Consider the following 13208-nt stretch of genomic DNA (forward strand, 5'->3'; position numbering starts at 1 on the left):
TCATATATATTAACTTAATAATTATCAATCATCATATAAATCATCGACTCACAATTTCCCAAATTTTTTTTTTTTTTTTTTTTTTTAAACTAAACTCAATCGACTTTCACATCTCAAAGCATATACTTTCACAACACACATCAATCATCAACAAACACCACATAGATCTCATTTTTTTTTTCCCAAATCAAGGAAAGAAAAAGAAAATTTTCTGAAGGGTAAAGACCCATTTTTTTGAAAATTTTAAGAACAAGGGAGAGGTGATTTTCTTTCTTCATACAACATCATTCAAGCAAGATTTATGGAATACATGACCACTTACCCAAATTTCTCACCAAAACTCACATTTTCTCACTCTAGCTTGGAAGCCTTTCTTCAATGATTCTCTTGAATATAAGTAGCTAGGATGTGTTTATGGAAGATTTTAGAGTGGATTGAGGTGTTTTGTAAAATTTTTGGAAGCTTCGAAGGTCTCTTCAATGGAGGAAAATGGAGGAAAGTGAGAGAAAGAGGGAGAGAGGTGTTGGTCGAAAATGATGAGTGAGTAGTGAGAGAGGATTTTGCAAGATTGTAAATGATCTTGTGATCTTTAAAGAGGATTTTGTAATCTTAAGAAAATATTGACAATTAATGCCTTGATCTCTCTCTCTCTAATTTCTACACTATCTCTCTAATCTCTACACTCTCTTCAATAATCTCTACACTTGGCAAATTGTGGTATTCAGTCACATGGTAGGGAAATTAAAGTAATATTGTGAGAAGGGTGATTAAAAATAAATCACAATAACTATGGAAATGTACTAATTAATAAAATACCAATACATAATTATTCATGTGACCACATAAAATAATTATAGCACTAATATTAGTGCACTCACTCAATTATAATATTCCTCTCATAGGAAAAATAATTTTAAAACAAAATATATGCTTGGAAATATTTTCATTAACCGGCATTCTTTGATTTCTCGGTAAAAATAAACTGCACTTGCTTTAGAAACTTAATTAAAATTCCAAGTGCTAATATCCTCAAATAAAAATCATAATAACTTGCTCACAATGACATACGTAACAAAACTCACATAATCAATCAGTCACGTAATTTCACATAATATCACGTCAAAGCAGTCGGCAAACACAGACAAACTAGACGTCTCTCCGACCGATTTTTTTTTTTTTTTTTTTTTTTTTTATCAAGGTTTTTCACTCTTTCTTTCTCGACTCTATTTCCAACTCATTATTCCTATTTTCTTAATAGGACAGTCAATCTCTCTGACATCTCAGTATTCTCAATAGTGTTAAGACACTATCTCACAACATAGGGAAAAGTACGGGGTGTTACATGTACTTATCAAATTTAGATAAAATTCATGACTTCATGCATAACTTAAAATTCATGTGGCTCATATAAATACACTTAACTCACCAATTAAAACTTATGCACCACATTTATAAAAATTTTCCTTTAACTAAGCACATTAAAACACATATATAATGATTAAATCATATCAGATAAATCAAACCAGTTTTTATTATAAATGGATGCCGAATCCTAATTATTAATAATTAAGCCCTTAATCAGGGATTAAAAGTCGGGGTATGACATACTATCCACTTTAAAAGAAATTTCGTCACGAAATTTGTACCACAGAAAATAATTCTGGGTACTTCTCATTCATGCTAGAATCGAGTTCCCACATCGCCTTTTCTTGATCATAGTGCTTCCAAAGAACTATTACTAAGGGTATCGACTTATTCCTTAGTACTTTAACTTTCCGATCTAGAATAGATTCGGGTCTCTCCTCATATCAATTGGATTCCTAATTCCAATTTATATACACGAGATTTACTTGAGAATAAGTTCCCTCGTCCTTTTTCGGCGGTTCATTTTGCTCCTACCTCATTCCTAGGGCTCATCTACGGAGTATCCTATTTTCCAAAGACCAAAATGGTCATCAACCCATTTCTTGTTACCTATCACATGCATAACACTTTTTTTTTATGAATATATCTTAAAACTATCATAGACCAATTAACTTAAGTCCTCGTACTCGAACACTATATTACAGTCTTAGCTAGAACTCTGAATTTCTATCATAATGAGTGGTCGATATCATTTATAGGACAAAAACTAATCTCAACCAATCACAATGAGACACAATTATATGAAGTCATAGTTTGGGTAGTATACTACATCGGTAGACTAACATTTCTTGGTCATATCAAACAAGGGAATCTATTATGACAACTCACGAGTTGCAAGGCTCAAACTCAACACAACATCAAAGCAAGGTGTTGTAGAAATTGTTCAAGAGAATCAAAAGAATGACCAGAGGGTATGAAATGATTAACTACTAGGTCGAACAAAATGACCTCGAGTATGAACCCATCTGGCTTTTCAACCGAAAGTTGAAACACATGGGTTTTCAACCCAAAAGACGTCTACTGAGATTTGGATCATGTGGACTGGCCAGGTCCAACATCATCACCTCCCAGTCACACGAGAAACATCGTCCCGAACTTGAAGGGCCATGAACATACTATACATAACAAAACATAAGTTCATTATGACAATTAAACTTATCTTAAGGTTCCCTATCCTATTGATCTCAAACCCCAAACCTCTCTTAAGACATATACACACAGACATACGTACATAGGCAAAATACTCTATTCATAAAATCTATCCTGTAGCAAAAGTCGATTTGATATTCCGTCGTACTTGAACATTTGAACGTAGAGACTATGGTTCAACCTTTGATGCAACGTTTACCTTGAATTTGTCTTGTATCGTCATTATGTGCTTTTCCTTTACCTCGTACATATCTTTTCATTCCCCTTTGTAGTTCAAAAGAACCATCATTTTCTTAAGGGAGCTGAAATGCTCTAAGTTCTCTTTCATTCTTCTACCTCATCACCTTAAGAATCTAAATTGTAGAGATATCCTACTAATCTAGTAGTCCATGTTCTTTTAAAATTGTGATCATGCAACTTATAGCAATCTATGTTCTCCGGAAAAACATATGTCAATTTTTGTATCATTCGTCTGATCATAACATCATAGATTGCGAAAATATGCCATGAAAGGCAAAACATTCAACATTTCATCATAACATGCTCTTCACATAAACATATTCATGAAGCATTTTAGAACATTAACATCTTTAAAACGTTGAAACTGCAGTTACCTTCTTTCCTTGATTGAGCACGATGCAATGGAGTGTTGAGCGGTGCCATATGAACCCGTATAAGTCTAAAGAATCAAACTAGACTCGACTCTTCAGAATAAGGTTTCTAGGGCCAGAGCGAACGAACCGCTCTGATACCACTCTGTCACAGCCCACTATCCCAATGACGGGTTAACAGGGGTTATGACTTGGGATGAACAATAAGAAATGGAAATGGACAATTACTTAACATTAAAGTATATGAAAATATCACTTATAGATAAAAAGCTAGGATCATATATGATCATTTGGATACTTATAAAACATACACATAAAAGAGAACTGATTAAGGTGGTTTACCCAATAACACGTGTAACAACTTCATAATATAGAGTTATCCTAATCAAAGTGTTTTGCAGCGGAAAACGTGTGAGATATACATATGAAGATGTATACTCAAGGTTACATTTCTTGAAATGTCAAAGGAACACCCGCTCAACATCATTCCATTCCATCAACTGCTCAACCTGCACATTTAGAAATACATGCAGGGCTGAGTATAAAAATACTCAGTGGGCATAGCCGAAAATACAACATGCATACATATATAAATTGAACTGCCATAACAGTAACACACAGGGGTTTTCTTAAATGACCTGCGCTTACTAAAATATTTCTTTCATTTTCATAAAGTCGATCGGCCGATCATTTTCCTTCATATGATCCATATCTGTTCCTTTCTGTCACGCGCCGGGAAGGAGGCCTCCTTACCACGGACGCCAAGACCGGTCGCAAGCGACTCGCGGTCTCCATGAGTGTACACGTTAACCCTAGCTAGCGACCTTTGTCTAGCATAGGATCCCAATTGGATTTCCTTTAAAGTTGGCGAACCAACACAGATAGGATACATACGTAAAACATAAACATTTTTGGCAGTCAATCATTTCATAAACATTTCATTTCATTTCATAAACATGTCATTTTCATTTCATAAGAGTCATTTATCATTTGGGCATAATAATAAACTGAAATTAACAGTTAAAATCATCTCATGCATATATTCGTATAAGAGGCCTACGATACGCAGGGGATCTCTATATACGTATAGTAAAAGTAATGCCCACCTGGATAGGCAAAGCCTGAAGATCATAATCACATAACCTGTCTTGGGAAAACAGTGCTAATCCCCTTGGTCCACAAAACCTACAAGAAATTCTATTCTTAATAGGTCTCCTTGAATCTAATCTTAAGTCATGGTGTAGTGCTTAACATTCTATGATTCACTTAGCCGGGTTTTTAATGAATAAATAATTAAAAACATTTCTCTTGAGTTAAGAACACCAACAATATTCTTACTCATCTTTCTTTAATAATTGGAATTATAAATAAAACCAATTAAATCATAAATACTTTTTATTTCATGATGCAAATGAAATGTCATGTCATGCTTAGCATATGATAAGTAATTACTTAAAATATGCACTTAATAATAATTTAATATTATTATAAAAATTATCCTTTAAATAAATTAATCAAACTAATAATAGTTCAATTAATTAAAAATAAGAAAGCCCAATTTAATTAATTGAAGGCAATCCAAAGTCTTTAAAAATAATTAATCAAACTAATTAATAGTCTAATTAAATAAAATAGGGAAGCCATTTAAATAGATGAAATAGAGCTCATGCTTAAATAAATAATAGCCCATATAAATTTAAAAGATGAGGCCCAACTCAATAAAATATGAATGGCCCAGACTGAATAAAATAAATCGGGCCCAGCTAAATAAAATTAAAAATCGGCCCAAGCTTTTAAAAATCGCAGCCCAAATCTATTTAAAAATCGAAGCCCATCACTCATAAAAATCGGCCCAATACTCGGCCCAAATAAGGAAATAACAAAGCCCAACCTTTAAAATTTTCGGCCCATATGCTCAAGCCCACTCCAAAGCCCATCTGAAACAAAAATAAACAAAAATCCCGGCCCAATACTCGGCCCAATTCGCAACCCACCCCAAAGCCCAACACTCAAACCCTATACCCCTTCTTTCTCCCTTTTCTCGTCTCTCTGCCTCACAACGCACACACTCATACCAGCTGCGCAGCAGCACCCCTTTTCCTCCTTCTCTCGATCTTTTCCGGCGCAGCACACACACACACTCACGCATACACAGACGCGGCTGCACCCTCTCCCCTCCTCTCGATCTTTTCCGGCGGCGGTAGTAGCGCCGCCTCCGCCGTCCCCTGACTCCCCTTCGACCTCTCTCTTTCTCTCTTCACGTCGGAAGTACGATGCCGCGGAGACTCGCCGGAGGCGCAGCAGCGACGAGCTACCGCCACCAGCTCTCTCTCTGACCTCTCTCTTCGGCTGGTAACAGCCGCCATACGCTGCCACCATCGCCGATTCCCAGCCCTCAAGCTTTCTCTCTCTCTCACTTACTCGGCCAGACTGACAGCAGCAGCTTCACGCCACTACAGCCGTCTGCCGGCTCACAGCCAAAACGCCCCTTCCCTGACTTGACTCGGCAGCCGACGGCAGTAGCTTCGCCCCGCCGTCGCCGCTCACCCTCTGAAACTCCCTCTCTGCCCGTCCTTGGCTGGGCAGCAGCGGCACCACCGCCGCCAAACCCAGCCTCCCTCATCTCTCTCCGACGAACAGCGGCTGCCAGACCGCCGCCGCCAAGTTCTGACCCAGCCCACAGAAGACATGCACCCTCGGCTTCACTCTTCTCTCGGCTGAAACAGGCCCGACATCCCACCGCGAAGAGCGGCGCCCGAGCCCTAGCTCCCTCTCTCTCACCGTGGCCGGGCGACAGCAGCGCCGCTGCCGTGCCGTGCCTCCGTCCACCTCCCGACTCAACACAACAAGTTCGAACAGAGAAAGTTAAAGCTTCAAGACTCAAAAACTCATGCTTCATTCTATTCATTTTCTTGTTTTAAAAACATAAATATAAGTATATTGTTCTTCTATATAAAACATCATTTTGTTTTTAGCGAAATACACATATGTATATAAATCTTGATGGAATGATGCAACGAATGTGAGTTGGTGTATCTCTGCTTGGGGAAAGTTTAAATCTTTCTATTATGAAGCATAAAATGGATGTGCCTTAAACACGCAGCAAAACAATTAATGGAGTTTTTAAAAGATGAAACCTTGTGATGGTTCTTTGAGCTGGGGGCCTGGGATGATCTGCAAAGCATTTCTTGAATTGATTGTTGTGGGTTGGAAGATGGAAGCATCAACCCAGCTATGTAGTTGCGAAAAGGTGGGTGTAGTGGGTATGGGAGTAGGTGGGTGTAGTGGGTATGGGAGTAGGTAGATATTGAATTAAATAAAATAAAATAAAAAGTCTTCCCGGTTGTATTATGAAAACTGTAATAATTCTTCAGTGTTTGCTTAAATAAAAGCTCGTGAAAATGCTTTGAATGCTAAATTAAATAACTAAATTTACAAATGTTTTTGTAAATTATATTTATTTTTGTTGGAATTAAAAAAATAAATTCATTTTCTTTATATCCGGCGTGAATCATCTTACTTCTAAATTTCGAAAATAAATTCTAAATTTAACTCAAGGAAACGGGGTATTACAGCTTCAGTCAGTAGTGGCTTTATCTACTACTGAGGCAGAGTATATGGCTCTTACTGAGGCCATTAAAGAAGGTATCTGGTTAAGAGGTATGTTACAAGAGCTTGGTCTGAAACTGGAAGTTGTTCCTATTATGTGTGATAGCCAAAGTGCTATACATTTAGCCAAACACCAGGTATATATTCCATGAACGCTCAAAACATATAGATGTTCGGTTGCACTTTGTGAGAGATATTGTGGAAAAAGGTGAAGTAAAGGTGATAAAGGTGGGAACTGAAGACAATGCAGCAGACATGCTGACTAAGTCTTTGCCAGTTTCTAAATTCAAGTTTTGTCTTAAATTGATTAAGGTATGCTCTCTTACAGAGAGCACTTTGGTTTACTAATGTTTGTTGTTGGTTGAGTAGCACAGGTATAGATAAGATATGAGCTATGGAGTCAAGGTGGAGATTGTTGTATGTGACTACATATCTCATACATATATATACAGGGGTTTAAGTGAAAATACTGGAAGATGGAGGAGTCATTTGCAATAAGCTGAAGTTCACAACAGAATCTGTTTTAACAGACTCGGTTGCAAGCAGCCAACTTGCGGGTGTCTTGGTGATCAAGTCTTTAGTTAGTTTTACCCAAATTTCTGTATATATACTCTTTGTAGATTATAGTGTTAGGATTGATGAGATTCGGCTAAAAAGAAAGAGAGAAATCTAGAGAAACAGTAGCTAGAAAGTAGCTTGTGAGCTGTGAGATTTTCTTCTTTTGTTGCTGATTGTAACTTGTAAATTCTTGCTTGATTCATAGTGAAACTCATCTGTAGCTGTGCTACCGTGGATGTAGATCTCTGTTGAGATCGAACCACGTAAAATTCCTGGTGTCTCGATTCTTGTTTTTCGTTTTAGAGCATTCAAACTTCTACTTTCAATTCTTGTTTGTGAATTCTGTTTTGCAAACTGAAATCGAGTGTTGAAAGTTGTGTTTCTTGGAGTTGTGAGATTGTGATCGTAGCTCAACTTTATTACAGACCCGGTATAATTCGAAAGCTCAGTAGACCCGGCCCGTTTGACAGCTCTACCCCTAAGGGAACATTCAAAGGATGCAAACTTTAATCCATACGCCCCACCATTGCCCTCTTTTTTTAAGTTTAAAAAAAAAAAAACAAACGAACAAACATCAAAACAAAATTGATCATGTCACAAAAATAAATTTATTTTGTTGCATTATGATTTTATAGTGACACATATTGATTCTATGAGATGTGCCATAAATTCTCTTAAAACTTTAGTTAGGCATAATAAATTTCAAATGCATCCACATATATATTCATATATTTTTATTACATATAAAGACAAAACTGATCATGTCACAAAAATAAATTTATTTTGTTGCATTATGATTTTATAGTGACACATATTGATTCTATGAGATGTGCCATAAATTCACTTAAAGCTTTAGTTAGGCATAATAAATTTCAAATGCATCCACATATATATTCATATATTTTTATTACATATAAAAATGTAAGTAAATTTTATGCAATTTATAATAAATTTTGTGACTGATATTGATGTAATTAAATTTTTCTATACATAAAATTATTATAAAAATATTTTTGTTACATAGATATACAAGTCTCACAATATATTTCGTTACATAGGGAATTGTAGAGTTAGAGGATTTATTAGGATAGTAATATAAATTGATTTGAATTACAATAAATTCTCAACTCATTTTAAAATTTTCGAGCTTGCAAAAATAGGACACTAATTAAAATAGGCCGAAAATTATCATGCGAGTGCATTACTTATTTATTAATGTCCTATACTTTTGCAAACTTAAAAAAAATTGCCCTAATTTTCAAATCAATCTAAATTATTGTCCTAAAAAAACCCTCCAATCAAATTTACAAAATTTTAGCAAAATAAATATCCGAAAAAATAACAAAATTTAATACTATTAGATAAAAATAAATAATATTTTTTTAAAATCTAATTTTCAAAAAAATAAAAAAATAATATCTGAAAATAAATCTAGTATTATTTTTAGGAGAAACACAAAATTAGTTGAAACAAATTAAGAAAAAACAAATAAACACAAAATTTAGGAGTAATAATTTTGAAAATAAATAAATAATATTAGTTTAGAAAAAAAAAATAGCTGAAACAAATCTAGGATTATTTTAACAAGAAACACTAAATTATTGGTAACAAATCAATAATAAAATTTAAAAACAAATAAATCAAAAAAAAATCCCAAAAAAATCGAATTATATAATTTATAAAATTTTCTGGAATAAAAACATAAAAATAAAGAAACAATATCACGAAAAATAAGGAAACAAAATGGAAGAAAAAAAGGAAACAAAATAGACGGAAAACAAGGAAACATAACAACTAATTTCGGATATAATATACATGGAAAAAACAAGGGATAAAATAGAAAAAAATACTAAACCTCTAAAAACCGACCCACTCTCTACCCACCAAAAAACCGAGTATGGACACCTGGTGTCCAAATGTCATTATCGAATAACTTATTATCAATGAACCTAAGTCCCCCATATATACGGTAATATTTCATTACTAAAGGATATGGATATATATAGGTTTTTAGGTCAAATAAATTGATAGATTGTATGTAGAAGCTAGATGCATAACAGCCTCGCAAATTGCAATACCCAACATGGCATTTTGGTAATTGCAAAAGTCACTGATGCACAAACATTACAAGATGCGAACTATATAAATCTGTCATTCTATGTTAGAATTATTCATCACACTCACACATTTCCAAATGGCAACTACTACTTCAAAATGCATAATCCTAGCTATCATATTTGTTGCCATAACGCCCCAATTGTTAATCCATGCCCAACAAAAAGTTCCTTGCTTTTTCCCGTTTGGAGATTCTCTATTTGACAATGGCAACAATAACAACATACCCACTCTCCTTCAAGCTAATTATCGCCCTTACGGAATCGATTTTATCTATGGCACCACCGGCAGGTTCACCAATGGATTTAATATTCCCGATATTCTTGGTATATATCTAGACACTCTTTCCTCTTGGGAGATAGGGTTTTATTTAATTAATTTTATACACTTTCTTTAAGAACTATATATATATGTATATGGTCATTTACTATGGTTAATTACTAATTTATATTTAAACATTGCCGCAGGTCAATTGTTAGGGTATGCTGTTAGCAGGGGCGGAGCCAGACTTTCGATTCAGGGGGGTCCAATTTTTTTTAACGTAACTTTAAAAGTGTGGCGAAGTAAATCACTCATCTTTTTTAATTTTTGCAATTTCATCCCCCAAATTTTTCAATTGTCGAATTGTTAACTTGAAGTTTGTGTGAATTATATTCCTCCATATAATATTCATGTTACGATGTATTTTGCAATAAAATTATTACATATTGAAAATTATGGTGCAAATACAAGATACAGTACGTCTCTTTCTAATTTGGAAAAAAAAATTAATTGAAATTGTACGAAACGACGTCGTTTAGGCCTCACAAAAACGACGTCGTCTTTACTAATCCACGTAAGCTGCAATTCAACACTCTAACGGTCGAAAAAAAAATAGGGGACATAATTGAAAAAATAGTGATTTAATTCGCCACAGTCAAAAGTCACGTTAAAATTACAAATTTGAAGTAGTTTGTGATTTTATTTGCAAAAATCTCATAAACCTTTGTAAGACAAAGTAACTTTCAATATCAAATTAAAAAAATAAATCTCTAGAATCCAATCCAATCATGATATGTATAAATTAATTATGTGTTCACTTTCTCAAAACGTCTTAACTTTAAATATTGCATACCAATTACAGTTTAAAATAGCTCAACATAATAATAATGTAGATAAAATTACATATTTTTTATTTTTAATATAAAATTATAAAAATACCCCTACTATTTTTGAAAATCTCAGGGGGGCCCAGTGACCCCCCTGCCCCACCCCTAGCTCCGCCCCTGGCTGTTAGTGTCCCCCCAAATACGCTTGGTGGAGGCTCCAACATAGTTCTTCGAGGAGTGAATTATGCATCTGGTGGGGCTGGCATCCTCGACGAGACCTCATTGCAACTGGTAATTAATTACTCCCTCTGTTCGCGATATCGTTTCCATATTTGCTATTTCGGTCCGTCCGCAATATCGTTTCAACTTCCATTTATAGAAGTAGGGTCCACAAACTTCCACTCACAACAAAAGTGGGACCCAAATTCCACTCATTACAATATCCACTACTATCCACCACTTTTCTTAAGACCCGCGCCATCCACAATGTGGAAACGATATCACGGACGGAGGAAGTATATATTAAACCTCCATATGTGATTTTTATTTATCTAATAATTAATCTGGTTAATTTGTAGGGTCAACAAATCCCCATGAATCAGCAGCTAAAAAATCATCAAGTAAACGTTGGTCGGATAGCTACTATACTCGGAAATCAGACGGCAGCCAATCATCTTCTCCGACAGTGTTTGTACACCATTGACATGGGAAATAGCGATTACGTCAACAACTACTATGCTTTACCATTAACCTTGACTAGAATTCTAAACTCCCCAGAGAGTTTCGCTGAAAAGTTGATACATGAATATTCTCAGCAATTAACGGTTAGTCACATCGGATCCTAATTTATATAATAATGGTTGTATGTTTGAATTCATTGATATATATATATATATATATATATATATATATATATATATATATATATATACCGTCTATTTTAACAGACTCTGTATAACCTTCAAGCAAGAAAAGTTGCAGTTTTTGGGTTAGTTACGATAGGTTGCATACCTCGAATGTTGTTTCTTTATCCTCCCAAGGGAACTGCATGCGTTGACTTCATCAATGACGCCGTCCGCTTATTCAATACTAAGCTTATTTCACTCGTTCACCACTTGAACACTAATCTGCCGGGTGCCAACTTTACCCATAAACACATACGGCATTTTATCGGGAAACTTTGCGGCCACCCTCGGTAATTAACATTAATACTATTATATATTGTTCGAGTAGGTTTGAATTAAAAACATAATTACTTTGAATTAAATATTGAGCTTTAATTGAGATTAGTTTTGTTGATTATTTTCAGGTATTAAAGTTCCAAATGTTTCATGCTGTGAAGTAAACAAGATAACGGGACTGTGTGTTCGAGACGGAGCTGTATGCAGCAACAGAGATGAGTATACATATTTCGACGACTATCATGTAACACAGATTGTGGCTAATTATACTACTTCTAGAGCTTACATTGCTCAGACACAATCTGATGCAATCCCAGTCGACATTCGAACTCTCATTCAGGCGCAGTAAAGTGCTTGCAAATGCAATAAATTAAAGCTCTTGTAATGAAATAAGACATGCAATAAAGCCAGTGCTAGCTCTGGTTATTATAATTATATCCCGATTCCCTGGTGTAATCCTAAAACACTGTTGTTCGCTTTAATATTAATATTATAATTAATAGTAAAACTTTCTTTATGTATTTTTATCATGAAAATATTGGCCAGCTTGTCGGATATTCTAAATTTCAATTAGGGTCAAACAGAGTTTCAATTAGAATTTATCAATCAACTAATTTTTCTTAGAATTTATCAATATCTAATTAGAGTTATTAATCTTAAATTATAATGTATTTATACTGTTAAGATAAGCCCATTAGCATAGTTTGCTGCATTTCATAATTAGGCATGTGCATCATGGGCCTCTATCACTTCATCTAAAAGGGTGATTCTATTCAGAGCACCCATTAGCCTATTTTATTCACTATAGTTCTAAAACTAAAATAATGGAGTAATATTTTTTTTTGAAAAAATTACAAATTTATCATATCATCATCCTAAAAATTGTGGCTTTATTAATATATTGGGACGTCCCTGAAAATTGTGATATTTCTTTATTTGAAAATAACCCCACAAACTTTCTCTTACTACTTACAAAAAAATGTAGAACTCAATCTTTATTTAAACACAACTACTACAGTTTTTCTTAAAACCCGCGCCATTTCTTTTGGTCCATAATTTTTAGGGACGGAGGGAATATATGACAATAACCTTATAATTATTTTTTATTTTTTTTAGTAAAGGGGCTATAATAAGTCAAATGGAGTGCTTTGAATAGAATCACCCATCATCAAAAATTATTAATACAATTTTCTGGCCCATCAATAATTACTCGATTGGGCTTAAATTTTCGACATATTATTTGAACGAAACGACTTTATTTTTTTATATTTTCCTTAGATTGATATTTATAAATTGGATTTAAATTGCATATGTTATAATACTTTACATTTTCAACTTATTATTTGATCGAAATGACTTTTTATTTTTTATGTTTTCGTTGGATTGGATTATTATATTATGTTACGGTTAGATTGATTATATATAGGGAATGGTTTCAATGAGATTCCTCATATATGGTGAAATCTTAGATT

The 13208-nt window shown here is 34.3% G+C and overlaps 1 protein-coding gene and 1 long non-coding RNA gene across 2 annotated transcripts; one reads left to right on the forward strand and one right to left on the reverse strand.

Annotated features, from left to right (window-relative positions):
- Positions 1–3413: 3413 nt before the first annotated feature.
- Positions 3414–6384, reverse strand: LOC130995103 (uncharacterized). The gene is made up of 3 exons (XR_009092050.1): positions 6323–6384; positions 4292–4370; positions 3414–3694 (listed from the first exon to the last, which is right to left on the reverse strand). It is a non-coding gene; the product is annotated as an uncharacterized LOC130995103 (long non-coding RNA).
- A 4359-nt stretch (positions 6385–10743) lies between these two features.
- Positions 10744–12244, forward strand: LOC130995104 (GDSL esterase/lipase At4g18970-like). The gene is made up of 4 exons (XM_057920252.1): positions 10744–10846; positions 11134–11379; positions 11503–11750; positions 11865–12244. Exons 2-4 carry the CDS (start codon positions 11149–11151, stop codon positions 11869–11871), a joined length of 486 nt encoding a protein of 161 aa, XP_057776235.1. The 5' UTR covers positions 10744–10846; positions 11134–11148; the 3' UTR covers positions 11872–12244.
- The last annotated feature ends 964 nt before the right edge of the window (positions 12245–13208 follow it).

Source organism: Salvia miltiorrhiza, chromosome 7 (genome assembly GCF_028751815.1).
Source record: "Salvia miltiorrhiza cultivar Shanhuang (shh) chromosome 7, IMPLAD_Smil_shh, whole genome shotgun sequence".
NCBI lineage: Eukaryota > Viridiplantae > Streptophyta > Magnoliopsida > Lamiales > Lamiaceae > Salvia > Salvia miltiorrhiza.

Coding starts and splice junctions, on each gene's coding strand:
- LOC130995104 (XM_057920252.1), top strand. CDS start 11,149: ATGAATCAGCAGCTAAAAAATCATCAAGTAAACGTTGGTCGGATAGCT. Junction 11,380..11,502: donor AATATTCTCAGCAATTAACG/GTTAGTCACATC, acceptor CTATTTTAACAG/ACTCTGTATAACCTTCAAGC.